The sequence below is a fragment of the Erpetoichthys calabaricus genome, chromosome 8, assembly GCF_900747795.2.
Source record: "Erpetoichthys calabaricus chromosome 8, fErpCal1.3, whole genome shotgun sequence".
Classification (NCBI taxonomy): Eukaryota; Metazoa; Chordata; class Cladistia; order Polypteriformes; family Polypteridae; genus Erpetoichthys; species Erpetoichthys calabaricus.
Genome location: NC_041401.2, coordinates 101,124,657 through 101,146,857, shown reverse-complemented (window position 1 = coordinate 101,146,857; position 22,201 = coordinate 101,124,657). Strand labels below are relative to the sequence as shown.

At 40.7% G+C, this 22,201-nt stretch overlaps 1 protein-coding gene across 2 annotated transcripts in view; it reads left to right on the top strand.

Moving 5' to 3' along the window:
* The first annotated feature begins 102 nt into the window (after positions 1-102).
* Positions 103-22,201, top strand: part of LOC114656573 (fibrinogen-like protein 1-like protein) — an 80,543-nt gene continuing 58,444 nt past the window's right edge. Inside the window, exons 1-3 of one of the 2 annotated variants that reach the window (XR_007935686.1) lie at positions 103-139; positions 642-794; positions 4,711-5,429. Coding sequence is in view for 1 of the 2 variants with exons in the window: in XM_051931336.1 (XP_051787296.1) it covers positions 136-139; positions 642-794 (157 nt within the window). In the remaining variant the exon portion in view is untranslated. The remainder of the gene's footprint in view (positions 140-641; positions 795-4,710; positions 5,430-22,201) is intronic. The other variant, XM_051931336.1, reaches the window with a different exon arrangement.

Below are 22,201 nucleotides of genomic sequence, written 5' to 3'. Positions count from 1 at the left end.
GATTTGTTGATTCAACGGGCTGGTACCTGAACTAAGGCCAAAACAAGTTACTATAATGTGAGGACTGTTTCTGAGTTCTCTATATAATCGGAATAAATGTTTTGATCATAAGAGAAGCACTACAGCTGAGCTGAGATGGGTATGTCAAACTGACATTTGACTTAATTTGTAGTCTTCTTTAAGATATTGTTTGTTCACTTCAACATGTGTAATTGCAAGGGGAGCTATCATAAGTCTATGAATCTGAAATAAATAGGTTGAGAAGAGGACATTTATCATATAACGTTCAGAGAAGACAGATCAGACTATGCCAGTTAGGGTTGGGCAGTAAAGACTGTAGACACTGTTTCATTTATGTAAAGCATCTGTTGTCTGAGGACAATGGGACAGTGCCTGTTGCCGCATTGGCAAGTCACTTAAGGACTTGGAACCGTTTGAAATTTATTGATCAATTATAGCCTATTAATTGTGACCAAAGCAGTAATGGGATTTGTAATGGGGTGAAGTGCTATAGTTTCTGGAACATTCAAGAATTTCTAGGCATCACACATTGCAAACACAGGGGGTTATCTTTCAGGAAATTGCAATGTGATTGTTTCTCTATTGCCCACCTTTTAATGAACTACTTTGTATTTCCCTAGATGCTGTGATAAATATACTGGCTGTCATTTTACTGACAGCAGTGGCCCACGTCATAGAGTCAGAAGCTCTGCAAGTCAATGTAGCAAATGCCAATCTTCTGCATGATGATGCTATCAAGATTCACAATCTGCGCATTGGAAGAAGCATCAGTGGTAAGCTGAGCCAAAATAATAAATAATAATAATACATTTTATTTATATAGCACCTTTCCCATGCTCAAGGCACTTATAGAATATAAGAGAGAATGGCAGGGTATACAGTATATAGCATTGTACAAACCAGATAAATAAATAAAGAAGATTACGGCAGTGAATTCAGAAAAAAAAAAAAAACTGATAACATAATTGATAGTCTCACACACACACACACATACAGGTTACATGAGCATCTTGACAGAGAAGTAAACTGAGAGAAGGGTAATAAAGTCAAAGATCACAGAGCTAAAAGCCTTCCTGAACAGATGAGTTTTGAGTTGTTTTTTAAAAGAATTCATGAAATCAAATCAAGAGGTATGCTGGTCATCAAGGGAAAAAGTTTACCAGTCCTGATGATCACATCTTATGTTTTAAGCAGTGTATTTAGTTATATAGCTAAGTAAACAAAAGAAAAGCAAAATTAAATTTTGGTCTTATATACTCCACCCAAAAATTATTTTTTAAAGTTTATTTGTTAATTACTCTGCATTGTTTGTGGTAGTGGCTGAGAAAAACTTATAATCTTGTTTTCATAGAGACCAGACATCACAAAATTCCTGATATGATGAACTTAAATTAATACTCAACTTGAAAAACTGCAAAAAATATGTAAACATCAAAGAAAAAAAATCAGATTACTCATTACAAATTTCTAGGATCCAATTGTAATCTCACAAAGTTCTTAACACTTGTATTTTGATTAAAACACTGTAAAATAAACCACTTCCCAGAAAAATACTGTTATGCATAACAGAGAAGTGCATTCAAACAGGACTGAAGTTTTATAATGAACACCTGCCATAACTCCTCATCCATTGGTCATGAGACCTCCATTCTAATAGTTCATTCATTGGCCACCATTGCACTTCATGTGACAACATTGCCATGTGAGGACTGAGAGAAGTGTACAATCAGAGATTTCAAGTTAAACCTTTTGTGCATATCTGAGGTGCTTCAACAAGCAGATGTTCACTTCATTGATGGAGGCTTACAGGTTACTGATAAAAAATGTCCTGTAGTTGTGGCTTAATGATCAACAAAGGAGAGGAGAGGCAGTTCAAATGCTTGATTCCTTTTGGAATGCATTGCTTGCATGAGCATTTTCCAAAATTGGTTTATTTAGCAATATTTAGCCAAAATTGATGTGTTTTGAGAATGTGTGAGTTTATAGCTGGATTCATGATATTTAGATTATGCAACATGAGTAATCTGAGTTTTTTTTCATATTGTTTGCTGTTGTTCAGCATAGGTCCTCATTCAAGTCCACTCTGTCATTAATTTTGCTACTTTTGTTTTCCATATAAACATGGAGTTAAAATTGTTTTTGGCCATCACTACAATTTGTGATAAGTAACAGATAATATGTTATCATTTTGGATGGATTATGTTTTTAAAATCATAATGTCTCCGCTTCACAACAGCTTTTAAGACAAACATCAATGTAAAGTGGCTGGGATAACAAAAATGCTCTAAAGTCTTTCTTCAAATCAACATTTTATATACTATGCCAGTAACGGTGCACTGCACAATAACGTGCAGGGAATAAACTTGACTTCAGCAATTTATAGTTTTCATCCTCTTTCTCTGTACGTTTAGCATTCGTTTGCTCAGAGGTTGATGCGCTTGCTGCTTCCTGAGCAGCTCTTCTTTTCTCCACCCTAGCGGCCCACTTCTTTTCTTCTTTCGTTGGCATCTTTTCTCGTTAAAACTGATTAAGTCAGTGTTTGTGTTGCAATTACTTAGTACATTTTCTTGAAATTTTTACTTAAGCTGGCACTTCAGTCTTCAATCTGCCTCAAGAATGATTTAAGATGTGAAGAGGTAGGGGAAGTGATGGTGAAGGTGGTAGGGAATAAGAACGGCACCCATACACATATGCCGCATGGCCGCCCTGCTGACCACTGCCGAGAAAAGATTCTAAAATAAAATAAAATAAAAATAAAAATTAGAATAACCTTGGAGGTCTATCATCACTCTAAAAGCGGATAGTAGACGTGACGTAGTATATTTGTACCAAATTTCAAGTCAATAGGTCAAATGGTCTGCAAGCTACAGGTGATTTAAAATCCTGGACAGACAAACGGACAGCCACGGTACCGTATTATATTAGATGATTAAATGTGAAGATCTGCATGTCCAGTCCCTCAGAGCAATCTGATTGGTCAGTTTGGCTTTGGTGATGTGAAGAAAGAGGAAGTGAGAGTGTGAGATGCATAAGGAGGAGTAAAGGCCCACGCTTAGAGTTTAACCTTCAAAGAGAGAAAGTATGAAACCAAACAGAAGGTGAGAAAGGAGCCTCGAACATAATGACAGAGACTGAGAAGCAGGCTTTACAGGAAGATGCCAGAGATGAGAGGTTCAGACATACATCAATATGGAGGAAAAATGCTGAAAGTACACATAGAGCAAGGAATGGCAAATATTTTTAAATTATTCTGTTATTCTATTAGCAGTCTTTGACAGGAACCATGGCTAGTAAAACATAATTCAGAATGACTGTCTCCTAAAATAATCCACATTGAAACTTTTGATTGGTCACAAGACTATAGGGCACAATCTCTTTTCTATAAAGAAAAATCAGTTTCTGCCAGTCATAACTGTTTCTGACTTTTTAAACCTGTGTTGAGACTCATTAAATCTTTTTCATTTTTATTTTTTTTCATGAAAATTGGTTATTCCACATACTTAACACATGTAATTGTTTTTTATCTAACAGATCAAACTTAGAAGCATACATTGACATTTCAATTTCTGGTTACAATAACTCTTGACAAAAAATGTAGCTGTGCAAAGTCACCTTATACTGAACTTAAAGAAAGTCTTCCTTGCTTTGGTACTTAATTTCTAGACATTGTGCTTAAACAGTAGCTGATCAGTCACATTACCTCTCATCAAAGAAAAAGGCAATCTATGAAATCATTAGTTCAAAAACAGAACAAAATGCTTCATTTATAAATAAAATGTCATTTTAGGTAAGAAACATAGTAATTTGTGGTGAGGTAGTTATGTTATTAATCGTAGCCCCAGAGAGTTACAAAGTGTTTCAGGTTGATTAGCATATGCCAGTAAGAATTTTACTGTATTGCAGAGGGGCAGCTGCAGTTACAAGCAGGTTTGAATTTTCAGAGAAAGTCGTGTTCCCTAAATTAAAGTAACTGCCTCTTACCTGAGAGTGTGTGTGTTATTATTGGCCATTCTCATTTTGAACTGCTAGAAAAAAGAGATACACAGCCCATGCTGAGGCAGGACAGGAGGATGCAGCCAGTATTTTCATGATAAAAGTCACATAATCATTGATTGTAAAACAAGTAGGATTGGGTGTAGAAAGATTGTTTTATACCTAAATGTGTTTCTACTTTATAATATTCTTGTCTAACTCTTGCTGCAAAGGATGAAGTTCTTTTGGAGGTTTACTAATTATAGCAGTGAGTGACCTTTGCATAAAGACAGAGGGAGAGCTGGAAGTTGGATGTTGGTTCTATTTTGGTCCTATTGCCTAAAGGTTCTGATTTCTGCAGAAACATAACTGAGGACCTAAAATGCTGTTTTCCAGATTTTACATGAAATGTTCAAATACATGCATGCAAAGCAAGGTACTGTAGTTATTCTGCCTTGTATTAATGCCCCTTACCTAGGTGTCTTTTGGTTATTTTTTAAGCCCTGTCATTTACAAGAAGATTGACTTTTCTTGTGTTTTTACCCCATTCTTGTGTTCTCTGGATTTTTCCTTTTTTCCTGTATATTTTATATGTTGGCCATTTCACCTGCATATGCTTCAGTCTTCATGTTTTCCTTTCCTTTTCTTGGAAAATTTCATGTTTTTCTTTTCAGAGTGAGGACAAAACTGAAGGTCTTTTCACAACTTTCTTTACAGCTTATCCCAACGATTGTGGTGATTATCCTCCCAGTTACCCTGACGGGGTTTATGTAATCCAGCCTAGAAATTCACGTCCCCTGGTGGTCTACTGTATAACTATGGACAATCTAAAGTGGACAGTGATCCAGAAAAACTCCATTTCTTCAGAGATTGAGTGGAGGGAATCCTGGACTACTTATAAGTATGGGTTTGGCAATATTGAGGAAGATCACTGGCTGGGAAATGAATACATCCACAAACTAACCACCCAGCGTGCATACAAGGCACGAATTTTGCTTAATGTCACAAAGACTGATGTCAAGTATGCCGACTATGACACTTTCAGCTTGGATGAGGAGTCAAGAGGCTATGCGCTGCGACTTGGACAGTACTCTGGAACGGCTCCAGATTATATGATTGAAGGCAGTACAATTCATGACAATATGAAGTTCTCCACTAAGGACAAAGACCAAGATCGTAGCAGTGGTAACTGTGCCACTTCTTACCATGGCGGCTGGTGGTATGACAATTGCATTACTGTACAGCTCAATGGGAAGGGCTACATTTACTGGTACAACCTTTGCCATGGTGATTGTGCAGCCTCACTCATAATGATCAGACCTTCAGAAATTTGCCAAGAGTGACCTTAAATCTGACTGCCATATTTGCATCAGCTTAATTTTATTAGTGCTGGGGCTTGTATAAATGTGGCTATTTAAAATAATGTTATCTGTAAGGTTTTGGGTTTTTTTTTTGCAATAAAACAGTAAATAGCTTTTAAATAGGTGTGTAATGGGCTAGAAATCAGGGTTTTAAAGAAAATGACTTTTATGTGTTGCTTAGTGTATTGGGCTAAATCAGTGTTTTAAAGAAAACAGCAAATTCTCTGGAAAATACAGGTTATTGTTGATGGCTGTCTGCAGGACCTAAATATTTACCTGACTTGCAAAAGAATCACCTGCCTCTAATAATCAGACTGCTTTGATTAGTGATACAGAACTGCCTGCTTCCTTTGAAAATTAATGACTTCTGTGAACATTGATTTCTAATCAGGTATTCTTTCATGGCTGCTGACAACAATACTATTGTTTAACCAGAGTACATGTGTTTTTTTCGCAGAGGCATATACCATTGTTTAACTGATCGTCATGTTGACCTATGCAGAAATTGAAGCATTTATAGATCTCTGGGTAAATGGGAATAAAGTAGAACAGAGAAGTATGATCTGAGACTCTTGATTGCTGCCTACTTCTTTTATGCTTTTGATGCCATATCGCTGTGGCTACACCCAGTAGCAGCAGTGGCTTGTACCTGGTCCAGGTTCCCCTAGGCTTGAGGCCTGGGAACAGGTGCTTACAAAAATAAAGTCCTCTGTCTTCTAATACTGAATTTTTTTTAAATTTATGTAGTGGAAAGAAAGAAGTGGTTGCTCACACATTTACCATAATAATGTGTTTTTAGTAGGCAATAATAAAATAAGTAAATTTCATCTGAAAACATAACAAATATGGTACAGTGCTAGATATAAATGCATGCACTAACTCAGCATCTGACAAGGCCATTGTTACGTGCATGCCTTAAATAGTTTCTTTTAATTTTTCTGGTTGGCTTGAAGCAGTGCAGGGTTGGATGCACATTAACAATTGGCAGGGCACCTTCATGAAGTTGAGCTCAAAGAGATGGTGCGCGAGAGTTCAGGTGGCTGCTGAGCTTCGCAAGTATTTCAGCCCAGAGGAAACTGTTGCCACGTAGATGTCGGGAGGAAAAAGAGAAAGTAAGTTACAGCAGGTGTGGTGAAAAATTTGGACAACTGTCAAAATGACATCTGTGCTTTATGTGCATGCGTACAGCTTTCAACAGTATCATCGTGAGCAGGAGTCTAATCACGCGTTTACAGAATAGAAAAAGGCAGATTTTCGTAAAATAACTGCAGAGACACTAATTTAAGCATTACAGTTCAAATTATCAGTCTTCAGAACTGGTAACAGGTCATCTTGTCATTAAATGAAAACATCAGAAAAGTTAAAGTGATCCTTAAAAAAGGTGATCAGATTTATGATCATTCGCAGGCGGAGTGATTATAAGCAGTCAACGGCAATCAGAGCGCATCTTGTACCAATTAAACATCAGTGAACTAACTCAATAAATACATGTAAATGTGTCCATACTGCTATATCCATGACAATTACAGGGGCTCGATTGGAGTGCATATTAAATACCACACTCCATTGGTGTAGATAAGTAAGTGTGCCAAGTTTACCAGAGGATAAAATTAGTGTACCCGCAATTGGACCAGGAAAAAGTCACATACAATCAAAGTGTAAGTACAAATAAGAAGCTGGCTATGAGCTAGTACAGTAAGCTGCGAGGAAGTCAGCTAACATTTCCTTTTACTGCACAGTAGTGCAGTGCTTAGCGCTGCTGCTTCGTGGATCCAAAGAGAGGGGCTTGAATGCGTAGCCTGCTTTTATAAACTTGCCAATATCCATTTCTATGGGGTGTAACTGTGTACGTAGCATCAAACTGTTATGCGATATATCCTGGTCACAGAAAATGATGCACAGTCACACATGATGGTGTTCATCTGAATGTATGCGGTACACAGGCAATATTAACTGGTGCGACCTTAAAGCACCTGGTGCGCAGGCATTGGTAAGTGGTGGGCAGGTGACAGCAAGTAGAGGGTACGAGATTGTTTCCCAGCAAAAAAAAAATGATACCAAGCCATCTCTGGTGCCCCATTAACAAATGCCTTTTCCACCGAAACTACTATTTTCATAGTTAATTTTTCTGTAAATGGCATTATAATTTATAAACTTACAGTATTTATGCTTCAAATATTAATTTTCTTTTACTGAAAAAGTACAGAAATTAAATGTTTATGGGAATCGCAACAATTAAACAATGATCATAAAAATACAATTCTCCATACAGGTTAGGCTTTTAATCTTTAAAGAGGTTTATTTTCACAAATTCTTTTCATTTTTTTTTTTTTTGCTTTTCAGCATTTAAAAGCATCCAAAGTGGTGTTTCTTATTAATAAAAAAACAACAGCAATAAAACAAACATTTTCAAAACCCATGTGGGATCATGAAAGTTTGATTTCTGTCAAAGTCTCTCCAAGTCACAATTCTATGCTTTAGGGACGTGTATTTGTCACAGTGTCTTTTTCTTATTCACAAAATAAAGAAGCACATAAAGTGGAATGTATGACAAAGTTTACAACTGAAGAGGGTCCATGAAACTAAGACTGTGAAAAGATTAATTAACACAAATAAATACAATTATTTAATAATACCTCTGTTCATTATCCATCCATCCATTTTCCAACCCGCTGAATCCGAACACAGGGTCATGGGGGTCTGCTGGTGCCAATCCCAGCCAACACAGGGCACAAGGCAGGAACCAATCCCGGGCAGGGTGCCATCCCACCGCAGGACACACACAAACACACCCACACACCAAGCACACACTAGGGCCAATTTAGAATCGCCAATCCACCTAACCTGCATGTCTTTGGACTGTGGGAGGAAACTGGAGCGCCCGGAGGAAACCCACGCAGACACGGGGAGAACATGTTTACAGTCTGCCTTGTCTCAATAGACTGTTAAACCTATGCAACAGTTGACCACTGCAAGCCTATCACTCTATTTAAAGATTTGATTTCGATTGTCCAGTGTCTAGAGCAAGCATTTCACAGGTCAATCAACACAATCAACCCTTGTCTTTGTACAGTGAGTATCTACTACTTCTTTATTGCTTGATAAGGTGGCCCGTGAATGATTGTTAATAACTGAACAGGACCATCTGCTATAGGAGCACTTGTGACCACAGTTAAGAATCACCCTCACATAAGGGAACATGCACAATACAACCATGAGTTCTGCGTACTGAACATACCTTTTCAATATTTGGTACAGACAAAAGACATTTATTACCTTCTGGAGCCCAAGGGCATTATCATCCAATCTTGCAGAGGAGGTAAGGAATGCTACTTTGTCTAGTTTAAAAAAAATAAGGCAGATAAAATGTATAATAACTGCGTCTGCTTCTTTTTTTAAATAGCCACATGGTATGTTGTACAAAAAGTGTTGTAACCAGAACTTCTTTTCACAATATTTTCTGCTATAACATTTAAAGCTAAATGAGCTACCAAAATGAGTATTAAAAAATAATAAAAAATATGCCAAGTTTAATGATATTGCATTTTAGTAAGATAACATATATATAAAGTGGCATCATCTTGATGATTGTACCAAGTAATCGTACAAAATCTCAGAAATTAGAAGGGTATCCCTGGTTCCTCCCTATAGATAGTCAGACTATAGATAATTCATTTTTATGGACCTTTTTCATAAGCCAGTAGTTAGCTCTGTTTGTTTTCCATCTGTAACAACAGATCAGCAGCTCAGTGCATTGTTTGAGTAAACTGTACAGTAGGATGTGTATGTTCTACAGATGGAACGTGACTCCAAAATTGTGACTGTTTGCGGCCATTAAAGACCCACCCGTGGGCTGATAGCTCATAGCTCATTCATAATTTCTCATTGCTTCTCTGTTTGACTTTTAAAGTGTTATATGGCTTGTCAAATGGTTTTGTATGAGTTAGTGACTCCTTGCCACCTGTTGGTGACGATGGATTGAAAAAAGCAAACAAAGAAAAAGACTTCATTTGTCTCTGTGCCAGCACCTCAGGCAAGAATTTTGTCATTGTACATCACATTACTTATTTTAAGTTATTAATGAACCATTTAAAATAGCAGTTACTTTTTTATTCAAATGTTTTTGTTACTGTGAACAATCATTCAATGATTTACATATACCCTTAACTAACTGTAATGTCTTTTTGTATACAGCAATTCTAAAATATTTTAGCAAGCTGTAGTTCATAGCTCACAAATTTTCATTACCCAAGCACAGTCTCACAAGGAAAAAATGTCACATGTATCTGCTTGGTAAGAGTGCATCGCTCTGAAATGGTTGAGGGTAGAGTGACATACTATTGTTCGTCTTAGTAGATGACTTTTCTTCTTTTTGATTTTTTTCTTCTACATTGCTCTTCTAGTACATGGCTTTTCTTTATTTCAAAACTCTGTTTCATATTTATGGTGACTTGTAACCTTCCTGATACAGAATTTTTGCAGATATCCATCTGTTTACTGACCCTGCACAGTCCTGGCAAATTGAGAACAAGGAATATACAGAACCAGTCTGTCACATGGACCCTTTAACACACAGGCACACTAATATCATTGGGCCCATTTAATATTGACAGCATGTCTCTGCACTGTGGAAAATAAGCAAACCCCCAAGATTAATCTTATGAAAACATCGGGGAGAGCATGCAAAGTCCACCTCGGTCAGGAATCGACCCAGAGCTGTGCTACAGGTTACCTTATGCTACAGTATATTTGTGTGAACCACTATTAGTGTACACAGACAGAGGCCATCTCATAACTAAATTATTGATTTCTTACATAATTATGTGTACCTAAGACAAATAACCATTTCAAATCAAAGCGAGTATAAATTTATGCATGTTATGAATTTAGTGTTTTTCTTTAGTTTTGTGCTGACCTCTCAAATTATTTAATTTTAGCTTTCATAAAGAAACTAAGTATGTCATTCTTTCTTGGTGTGTTTTATTGGTTTTGCGGAGTAAGGGTCTCAGGTTGTAGAGGGTAAATTGGTGTGGCTTTGATGGAAGCACTTCTTTCACTTGTTGAGTAGGCAGCTGAGAACTGTTAAATTTTATTTCAGGACCACCAGCAAAGCTGTATTATACAAAATGGATGTTACATTTCCTGACTCTCATCTTATTACAAAATGTGATGGCAAAACCTTAGAATGAAGCCCTGTGTTATTTTGCCATTCATTTCTTGGTGATTGTTAGCTGTATACTTTGAGGAGCTCATGGCTTTTTAGTTGTTCTTTAAAGCTGGAGAGTTGAAGTTTACTCTTGTGCTTCTACTACAGATACAGTGTCATGGAGACATCCTCACGAAAGGTCATTACTTATCCAAAGAATAGTGGAGGTTTTCCGCCAAGATGCTTGCCATGATCACATTGAAGAACTGTTCAGAAAGGTAAGTTTGCATTATGTAAATCATAGTTGATAATTATTGCTGGTGTTGAAGTCCAAATTATAAATAAAGTATGTATAAAAATTAACAACATAAAGTAAGTCAAGCCCCACTTCAAACTTTGTTAGTAAAGTTTACTGTGGAATTTACTTTGAATATCTGATCAGGACAGTGCAACCAGTACTTTCTAGGATTGTCTTTAGTAAAAGTAACATGAGACCTATAATTAAATCTCTAATCCATTAAAAATATGTCTTCAATAAGCATTGTTTTTTTAAAAACAGTCATTCTAGTGTTATATGTTTCTTGTAATTTTTTTGCTAAATTTTAAACCTTAACTTTCAAGCATGAAAGTTATATTAAAATGCAAATACAGTTTAAAAAATATTATTTTTCAAGTGGTTATGGGGAATTATTATTATTATTATTATTATCTATAGCACTTTATGTTCTTGTGTTGAACCAAGTTTTCTTTAATTATTTTTATTATAGTAGGCTTTTTCACAATAATGTTTAGAATTTTAAAAACTGTTTTCAGATAACTGCTGTATATATGTATGTTTTTATCATTTAATTTTGACTGCCATGTGCAAAGAAAGGGATACTTCTATTATATTAAAGCTGTTTTTATTTTTAGAATGAAATATTTTAGAACCTCAATGACCCTAAATTGTAGTTAGTGGATGTGAGGAGGTTATGTATAATTTTAGGATCACAAAGCAGTTGTGAGGCTTTAACTTTGCTTTGTAGTGTTTCATTTTATCAATCGTAGACTGAGGTCCTCCTCTTCTTTGATTTGGAACCAAGTGTGTCCTCCCCTTGATGAATGTGTTGTGCAAATTTAGAGTGGGGATGATGACCAGGAAATTCTGCAAAATTACCTCTCGAAGTGATAGATAAATATCTTGAGAAAGAGTGTGACTTTCATGCATTCTTTTTCTGCAGTTGTGTCTTGGATAAATAGCAGTTGTTTGAAAGCAAGGAAGAACAATGACACTGTCTGTTGATTTAAAAATCTAGATTACTGTCATGGAATGTCTGCTTGATTTGAATAGACTAAAATAATTTCACATGTATGGAAAATTAGGAATTTCAATTGTTTTGTCATTTATTCAGCTGAACAAGAACAGTGACTTGCGGTGAGGTTCATGGCTGGTGAGGCACTGAATGAGATTTACAAATATATGAACCCAAAAGAGTAGCTTATTCACTATTCAACTGGCAGCATGCACATTGACTGCTGGTTATGTTTCATATGTCATCAGCATTCTTTACACACACATACAGTAGGTAAGGTTCATATTTAGCTACATTTATAGTGACGAGGGGAGAGAGCACATTTGCTTTGCACCCTCCATGTGTTCACACTCATTCAATACAAATGAAATTATAGAGTGGTGTAAAAAAAATGGATTTCAGTTTTGACCTTGATTGAAATATTTAGTTGTTTTTAAAAGCTTTCAATTCTGATGCTTTAGTCAATTTTAGTTCAGACTGTTCAACAAAAGGATAACAAGAAAGAATATTTTATTTAAGGTCAAAATTTAATTTTTAAATATTGGATTGTTTTTTGTCCTAATCTGATTCCATTTTTTATAAAACTGAAAACTGTTTATGGTCTTACCTTTATTAGTCCATGCGCCTATCCTTCTTCACGAAAATCTCCGTCACTCTCTTGTAAAAGTCCTCCTTATTTTCCTTTAGTTTTAAAAGTCTTAATCTTCCATTTTGGCAGTCAGTCAGAACAAAAAATTAAAATAAACGGACTTGACTTTCTGATATCTGCAACTTATTGGTGCCCAGAGCCTCTGCATAGAACAACAGCAGCAAGCACCTGTTGGGCTCATATCCGCCTCCTTCGGTGTGGCACAATACAGTCTGCCTTAGCAAGTCCAATTAGCAAGACTAAATATGTCACACACATTCATTAAAGATATTAGACAGACAGTGGAAAGTCAGGGTGTAAAATAAACGTGTCTGCAAAAATTATATTGGCGACATACAGAGACAGCAACAGGCATGCGCCAATTGCAGGCATCAACCCAGTGTGTGAGGGACAGCGCAGTCCAAGGTGAGGTGAGGCTTGTCGCTGCAAGAAATATGCAAGTTCAGTGATTTTGACTATGAAAATGATCAAAATTATTGGAATCACACAGAAAACAAATTTATAGCACAGACCAGTGGGCAAATTTATTTTATGTTATTATTTAGTTTTGTTACTTTTCATAATGACAGGAGAGGCTCTGCCTCCCCTGCCTCCCCTGACCACACGTCCCTGAACAAGAACCACCTGTTAAAAGTTATAACACACTATCACCACTCACTAAGTCAATAATTATAAACCATAATATTAGTATATGAATACAGAAGAATACTTGTAAGGGTGAAGTCAAGGTTTCTTAACAAGGGAGATAAGTATAATGATCAAAGAGACCGACTTTAATATGAACTAATACCACTAATACAAATATATAATCATTACAGTGGTAGTAGTAGTATTTTATTTTATCTTTATTATTATTAGTAGTAGTAGTAGCAGAATTGTCAGTGGAATGGTGAGGATGAAGGGAGTAGATGTGGTGAAGGTGGATGAGTTTTAATACTTGGGATCAACAGTACAGAGTAATGGGGATTGTGGAAGAGAGATGAAAAGAGAGTGCAGGCAGGGTGGAATGGGTGGAAAAAGATGTCAGGAGTAATTTGTGACAGACGGGTATCAGCAAGAGTGAAAGCGAAGGTCTACAGGACAGTAGTGAGACCAGCTATGTTATATGGGTTGGAGATGGTGGCACTGACCAGAAAGCAGGAGACAGAGCTGGAGGTAGCAGAATTAAAGATGCTAAGATTTGCACTGGGTGTGACGAGGATGGATAGGATTAGAAATGAGTACATTAGAGGGTCAGCTCAAGTTGGACGGTTGGGAGACAAAGTCAGAGAGGCGAGATTGCGTTGGTTTGGACATGTGCAGAGGAGAGATGCTGGGTATATTGGGAGAAAGATGATAAGGATAGAACTGCCAGGGAAGAGGAAAAGAGGAAGGCCTTAGCAAAGGTTTATGGATGTGGTAAGAGAGGACATGCAGGTGAGGGGTGTAACAGAACAAGATACTGAGGACAGAAAGATATGAAAGAAGATGATCCGCTGTGGCAACCCCTAACGGGAGCAGCCGAAAGAAGAAGGAGATCTGAATCAGTTGCAGTTGAGAAAGGAATTGCTTGGTAACGCCACTGTATAATCAGTTACAGTAGTCCAATCGTGAAGAAATAAAGGCTCAAATCACCTTTTAAGATCAGCAGCAGACAAAAGGGTTTGATCTTACAGTAGCTAACACAGTTGAAAAAAAAACAGGACTTAACAGAATTTAGGTTTATCTAATTTGAGGTTGCTATCAAATGTCACACTTAAGTTCCTAGCACTGAATTTAATGTGTAGTGCCAATGAACCAAAATTAAAATCAGAGGCACTGTGGAGATCGGAAATCCCAAACATCACAATCTCAGTTTTCTTTACATTAAATAATAATAATAATAATAATAATCAATGACTTGCGCACACTGTCACAAGCCAGCTGCACAGCAGATGGCCAGAAAGGGACCAAAGATGTAAGTGAGAAAGGGAATAAAATAGCAGAGTGACTGTCGCTGAGGATAAAACGTGGAAAGTTCATACGATGAAGTATATTTGCAGTGCCAAAATAGTTATATCCAGAACACAGTTCTAGGCCAAAAACAAACAGAGATGGAGTATTCAAAACAAAAACAGTAAGAAAAATAACCCTATCGTGTCACTCAAAAATAATCAAGAAGAAAAAACTATCCTGTTCGCAAAGGCTCTTACAGGGCTGTATAACGAAAGAGAAGGTACAGTCTAAGCCCTTCAATAAAAATGAAAAACGTATTTTCCTCATCCCACGACGAATTAATAAAGCTCCTCCTCAAATAAATCGGGAGCTTAACTTGGCTCATAGGAACCAAATAAAAGCTCCTCGTTTACTGTCGGCCACAGAGCCACCACATTAATATTCACTTGTTTCTTTCTTTTAATACGCTTTCCTGGAAGTACCGACCCCATCTTACGATACTCACCGCCTCTTTAAACAGAAAGCTCTTTCTCAGCTGTCGAGGATTCGAAGAAGTTGACACTCACCTCCATAGTGACATCTCCTGGCCGTTTGTATTAACAGCACATACCCTGACATTTCAATGTCTATCAGGGACGCAACAGAATGAAACAGCAGACGTTTGGCCAGATCAAGCCTTTAAATCGGCACGTGCGCGGGCGGACTGGAAAAAGAATTGCACTCGCAAAGGCTGCACGGAGGTAAGCATATGCTTGTATCTTTCTACTCTTAATGTAAATTGTAAACTAAAGTTTAACTGATGGTAGACCTCTGTCACTGACAGGGTCATTTGTGCGCACAGTGTCAGGCGCTGCCTCGCGTCTGTCTAAAGAAAAAGCCGTTCAGGCTGCAGACCTGACAGTACACCGCGGTGAGACACTCGCACTCAGCCCAATATTTTTTTAAGTGGAGACCCCTTGGTGACTAACGAGAATAACTTGGGATCCAACAAGGGAGAATGGTAGAGGAGGAGGAGGAGTTCCCAAAGCATATAAAGAAATTTGTATGCCGAAGCTACCCTGCTCAGGAAAGTTAATCAAAAAGGATGTTCAGGTTAATGCCAGTAAGACGTAGGCTACAGAATCCGCAGAATCAGCTATTAAGAAGAAGTCATTTAAAGACTTTTAAAAGAGCAGATTCAGTGATGTGATGAGCTTGTCAGCCAGACTGGCATATTTCGGCAGTGCAGCGTGCTACATTCAGCAACAATAAAGAACCAGTGAGGTGTGCATACAATGCATGAATATCTTTATTTGTCAGACTTATGTACGCCCCTAAAAGGGTCCGTGCCCATTACAATCCACCTCCCTAATAATTCCCTTTTATAGAACACCTCCCGTTTTCAAGTAAGAACTCCTCCCATAACAAATCCAGGGCAACACACACATCACATGTCTCATATCAAGCAAATCTTAACCAGATAAGAATAATAATAGAATGCTTTCTCTTCTCATTTTCTTCTTCTTTTTTTCCACAACAACAATGTATCTTTCTTTACAACAGACACTGTATGCAGCATTACAAATTCAGACACACTGGAGGGCGTGACACTCAACTTGAAGCTGACACTTAGGGTGTGTTGGTCACATAAGCATGTTTGTAATTGATTGTGTCCTCAGTACTGTGCGTGTGTGTGTCAGTGATAGCTGGCTCCTGGGCAGCTTCAGGTATGTGAGTGAGTGTCTGAGGTTGTGGATGGTGCACTATACACATGTGTGCGTGGTTTTTCCTGACCAGTCCTTCCTCTGTGCCTATGATGCAAGACCTGGGTGTTGCGTGTTCTATAACTGTCCCTTGAATATTCTGTCTCAGAAGTCACACATCTTGGCTGGGCTGTAGTTGTCGTAAGGGGTGGGCCCTGTTAAGCAGGTTGTAGTTGGCATTGTTGATTCTCCTGTTTCTGCTTCTCATGATTCCTGAATCCTTTGAAATTGAAGAGTACACAGATGTACTGCAGCCCATTATCGGACACAACTGTCTCTGGTATTCTGTGATGACTGAATGCTTGCTCCAGAGCTGCAATGACTGTGTTGCCCGAGGTGACACTAAGGTGGACTCCCTCAATGTAGTGTGAAAAGTAACCAACAACAAATAGGTAAGTCTTCCTCTCCCAAACGAATAAGTCTGTACCCTCCTGTTGCTAGGGTCTCTCTTGCACTGGTGTCACCAGCAAGGACTCTCTGTCCTTTGTGAACATATGCCACAGTTCTCCACCAGCTGACTGATATGTATGGACAGAGCTGACCACCAAACCGACTGGCGGGATCTTGTCCTTCACTTGACAATACCTTGGTGACCACTGCAGATGATTTCTTTGTTTCATGCAATGGGAAATCACAATTCTTTGACCCCTGTTCAGCCCACGTGAAGTTCTCCCTTTCTGCCCAATATGGCCAGGATGTGGTGTGAAGGGCATGTTTCTCCAGCCACCCCATCTCATGGTATTTGATAAGCTTTGCAGAGACAGGATCAGCTTTCTGCTTCTCTTGAATCACTTTCAGTCATGCTTCAGATTTTAGCCTCTGAAATGCCTCTTTCTGTTGTGCATCCCAGCACCATTCATTTTTCTCACTGAGCCGATCTTTGAGCAGGCGGATATATGATGAAAAGTTAGGTAAAAACTTGCCCAGAGATTTGGCCATACCCATTACTCTCCTCACACCTTCTAGGTGTGATAGCTCTGATTTTGCCTAGATCCAGTGTCAGGCTGTCTACTGCGACACGGTGACCAACAAACAGGAAACTGTCTTTAGCGAACTCACATTTATCATTCGGTGTGAGGCCATCTTCCTTCAGCCTTCATGTTGCTGCCTGTCCTTTCCATACACTAATTGTTGTCGTGGTATACTACTCCTTCACGCCCCTCCACACCTGTGACATATGATGCTGGAAGTGCCCTGGGGCTGACGAAATCAAAATGGTAAACGATTGAAGGCATATCTCCAAAATGGGGTGATGAAAGTTGTCAGCAGTGAGCTCTGCTTGGGCAGTGTGATTTGCCAGAAGATGGAGGTTGCGTCCAGCTTCGTGAGCACCTTTGGCCCCAGCTATCATGGTCACTCCGCACCCATTTGTTCAGATGTGTCAGGTCCACTCACAGCTGAATCTTCCCCTGGACTTTGGTCACCACGGCCATGCTAGCACACCCTGGTGTTGTTTGGGTCACTTTCGCAATTACCCTAATGTCTTCCATACATTTAAGTTTTGTGTATGTGGAGATACTGTATTAATGTAAGAGCTTCTATTGCAGGGAAGCCTAATAGAGGCTTAGAAAGTCCATCAACCACATAAATGTTTTGTTCTGTTGTTCTCTTTTTAATACTCTGCTTTCCTTTCAAGCACCCTTTAACTTCCAGTCTGTTATTACTGGCTACATACAGCATTTTGCTTGGTGGCTGCAAATTCCCGTGCTATTTGACTGAGAAGATACTGATTGGATCTGCTGTAACCACTGTTCTGGTGTCCAACTTGAAAACAGTCTTTTCTCCATTCAAACATAACAGTTCATTCCACTCATCAGATCCCTCTGAATACACTTGAATACAACTGGCTCCTCTGCAATGTCATGGACACCCCCTGTTGACTTACATTTCTTTACAAAGTTCCCTTTCTTATGACATCTCCTACACTGGGCAGTCCTTCTGGAGGCATTTCAGCGAATTTCCACTGCATTCTGGTGACAGGGTTTTTGTTTTATCTTTAGTTACTTTTCTTCTCTCTGGTGTTCTTTTTGTATATTGCCTCAACTTGTCTGGTCACCAGCACCATCCCCTTCAGCATTGCCTGTTGTTTATTTTTCTGCCTCACTCTGTCTCACTCTCGCCATAGTTTTCTCTAACTTCAAGTCTATATCTAGCTGTAAGCTTTCTGATGCAGTGGCATACAGTGTTTGGTATGTGAGAAGAACCTGGAGTGTGTGGAGAAAACATGAGGAGTAAGCGCAGACTCTCCAAAGACAATGATAAGGACAGAGATTTTTGGAGATAGAGGGAAGTGCAATTAAGTGGAGCATTTGCTAAAAAATGTACCTCTGTATTTTATTTAGTATATACAGTAGACCCCCGCGAAGTCAGAGTTCGCGGCCTCAGTCATTCACGGATTTTTCCTTAGAACCTAACTAATAATTGTTAGCGGAAACTGCAAATATCCCCCAAAATTTTTATGGCTTTTATCGTGGCAATACTGCACTGTAGAGAGACCAGGAAGCAGCTGTAGAGGAAAACACGGCTTGAGATGGTGAAAGTAGCCAACAGAATTTGAAACTGCAACTCCCAGCAGTCACTGCAGTGGCTCTGATTGGTCTTCTGCTGAGGCTGCTGGGGCTGTTGGGGTCAAAGGATGTCAGCGCAGCTTTTAAAAAGGGGGCCGGTGTAATTTGTGTTACAAGTTCCTGTCTGTCTGCCTTCAGTTGGGTTACCTGTACTTATTAATTTTGTCCTGGATCGTTTCGTGCATCTGGATTGTCTGCCATCTGCCTGTGTACATGAGGACTGTAAGTGGATTCATGGCCATCCTGTAAAGAAAGGAGCGCTCCTGAACCCGTCCACCTGTCTTCGCCATTTCAGGAACTAGCGGTAGGACTATCTTTACATTCCCATTCAATGTGCGGATCTCTGGACTATCTATTTTCATCATTACATTTCATCTGTTGCCATTTTTCATGAACATGATTTACTGTGTGTGTTTTGTTTGTGCTTTGTTGTATTTAATGTATAATCGCCATAAGGGGAACAGGGGTGGTATCGTTGTTTTCATTTATTTCATTTGTTTTCATTACATTCATTACATGCTGTTTGATTACCGGTTTGCTTTGTTTTTGTCTCTGTTTGTGAGTGCGTGCAGGTCGGGCCAAGGCTGGGTGCGTCCCTGGAATCTCCACCATAAAAATAAATAAACCATCGTCTTCTCGACGGTGTGAATTTTAGCGGCACCGGACCTCTACAGCATTCTCCTTGCTGCTGATTGACTGTGATGCATCTCCAGCTGAGTGTTCTTGTGTTTTGTGTTTTGTTCCTCTTAACCCTTAAACCACCACAACCAATTATAGTCGTTTCCCAGTGCCATTTGCCAGCACGCAGGAGCTGATCAGTCAGTGCCGTACATTCGTTGAGCAGCCAGCTCATGACCACTGCCAGCCCCTTGTGAGCTGAACGCACCCCTAGAAGACACGGACGCTCCTCAAAAAACCCCTCTTAAAAAACGCTGATAGACTACTTTCACATTGCTCCCTTACTTGCTGGGCTTACTTGGGTTCCTCTGTTGCATGATATGCTTCTCACGTGACACTACGCATACTTAAAAGCCTGAACAGCACCTGTCAGTTTTGGCTGATTGCTTTGTTTCTCTCTTCTCCCTCAGACATCCTCTGCTCCTGTTGGAGGTCCCGCTCCCGTTGTGCTCCCCTATGATGTTTTTCTATTCTTTAATCGAGAACTAACTACATACTGAGCTCGTTTTACTTCTGAAAAAGACATTTGTTTGAAGTTTTTGAATAAAGTTCCTGTCTCTACAATCTCCTGTGTTTCTGTGCAATTCTGTGACCCAAGCATGACACCCTGCAGCACTGCAGCCTCGCTGTCTCTGGGATTGAGCCGCTGCACTAGACTAGCCTGCCAGCATCAGCGCTTACCTCTGTGTGCTTGAGTGCAGCCAGTTCAAGCGCAGTTGGCTCGGTGATTTATTGAATTTCATCCATTGCGTCAGTTGCACCTTGTACATATTGTTCCAGCAGTTTTTTAAATAGTTGTTACAGTTCATTAGCAGTGTGTAAAATGATTAGTGTTGCAGTAATTGTGATGCTCTTTGCATTAAAAAAAATGTGTTCCATTAAAATTTCACTTTTTCTTTGTGAATTGTGACGTTTACTTTGTGGCAGGTGGCCGGGTGCGGCCCTCAATCAGCCGCCTATTTAAGGAGCCGCCGCCCTGCAATCAAGGCTGGAGTCGGGTAGGCGGAGGACAAGGCTGGTGCAGAGGGGGCAAGGAGAGGCCCGAGTGTGTTGTGTTGGAAGAGAGAGAAGGCTGAAGGAGCCAAGACTTTGGGAGACTGCGGGAGGGTTTGGTGAGGTGCACATAAGGACTTGTATATAGTAGTTGTGAAATAAACGTGTGGTGATGGACTGCAACGTGTCTGCCTGTCTGTGTCCGGGACGTACCCTTTCACAGTGGCGTAGTCGGCAGGAGGCTCCACCTGGGTCAAGGTGGGGACCTGCATTCATGGAAAAGTTTGTGAAAGGCCCGGCACAGCAGGCAAGCTCACCCACATGCCGCAGGGGCGGCGTGCACCCAACCCCGCAGGGAAACGCGGTATCGTGGACCAGTGGAGGTTCGTGGTGGGACTTTGTGTTTCAGGGGCGGCTCACCGACGCGATGGCCAAGAAGCAGGCTGCCGAGAAGGAGAGGCTGCAGCTGGGGAAGCCGCAGCAGCAGCGGAGCTGCCCGGAGAATCGCTCTCCAGTGAGAGAGGGGAGCGAGATGGCCGACCAGAAGTCCCTCCTCCTAACAGGCACGGGGTTGGACAGCGTGTCCTGTTCTCTCGCCAGTGATTGGTCGGAGGCGAGAGCAGGGAATGTCCGTCCCATGCTCCAAAGAAACCCGAGTGGGCCGCAGGGAAGGGCCCATAGGGAGCAGTCGGTAAGTGGAACTACTCCTAAGGTAAGCCCACCGCCGGCTGCTTCTCTCTCCTTGGCGGCGATTTTACAGGAGCTGCAAAAAAAGCTGCGCCCTTGTGCTGTTGCCGCCGGCCGAGCGATGTGCCCTCCGGGCGGAGACGCTGGACTCGGGAGGGATGGCAGTGGCGTCGGATCGAGAGCTGCAGGCAGAAGAGGATCGGCGCACTGCAGGAGCTCCTGGACGGAGAGGCACAGCGGGGAAGGTAAGGGAGACCGACCCCGTTAAGCTCCGGACGCCAGCAAGCTGGGTCTGCCCTCTTACAATGGGCAGATCCGAACCGCTGTGGCGTCACAAAGTAAACGGAGGAAGCGGCTTGGGGAAGCCAGTTCCTCCGATAAGCGAGGACATGCTGCTGGGTGCGCGTGTCCCGCAAAGGGCCGTCCTCTGCGGAGGCAGAGGAGAATCCCGCAGCTGGAGAGGTGGAAACAGAGCGTGATCCCACTGGTGATTCCGTGGCGGGGAGCACGGACTGCTCGGGCTGGGAAGCCGAGAAAGGGAGCATCGGGGCGCCGATCGGGGCCGAGAGCGTTGGCCCAGCTGAGGACGAGCCGAGGGGCTGCGTCAGGGCAACGCCTCCGCCCTTGTTTTTCTTTTGTGTTGACAGGATCGGGCCCTAGTCTACAGTGTGTCAGCTTGCCGCCGAGGGGTTCCCGTCCTCCCGGAATGGTTCGCTGGTCCCAGGAGGTCTCAGCTAGCGGGGGAGTCATGTGGCAGGTGGCCGGGTGCGGCCCTCAATTTAAGGAGCCGCCGCCCTGCAATCAAGGCTGGAGTCGGGTAGGCGGAGGACAAGGCCGGTGCAGAGGGGGCAAGGAGAGGCCCGAGTGTGTTGTGTTAGAAGAGAGAGAAGGCTGAAGGAGCCAAGACTTTGGGAGACTGCGGGAGGGTTTGGTGAGGTGCACATAAGGACTTGTATATAGTAGTTGTGAAATAAACGTGTGGTGATGGACTGCAACGTGTCTGCCTGTCTGTGTCCGGGACGTACCCTTTCACAACTTAAAGTGCAGCAAAAACGTATTTGGCATCCAGAGATGCATTAATCCCCAAGTATGTGGCAGTTTAAGGGTTAAAGCCCCAAGATGCCACCAAAACGCCCTGCACCTTCTAAGGCTTCTGGCAATGAAACCACGCTTGCATGA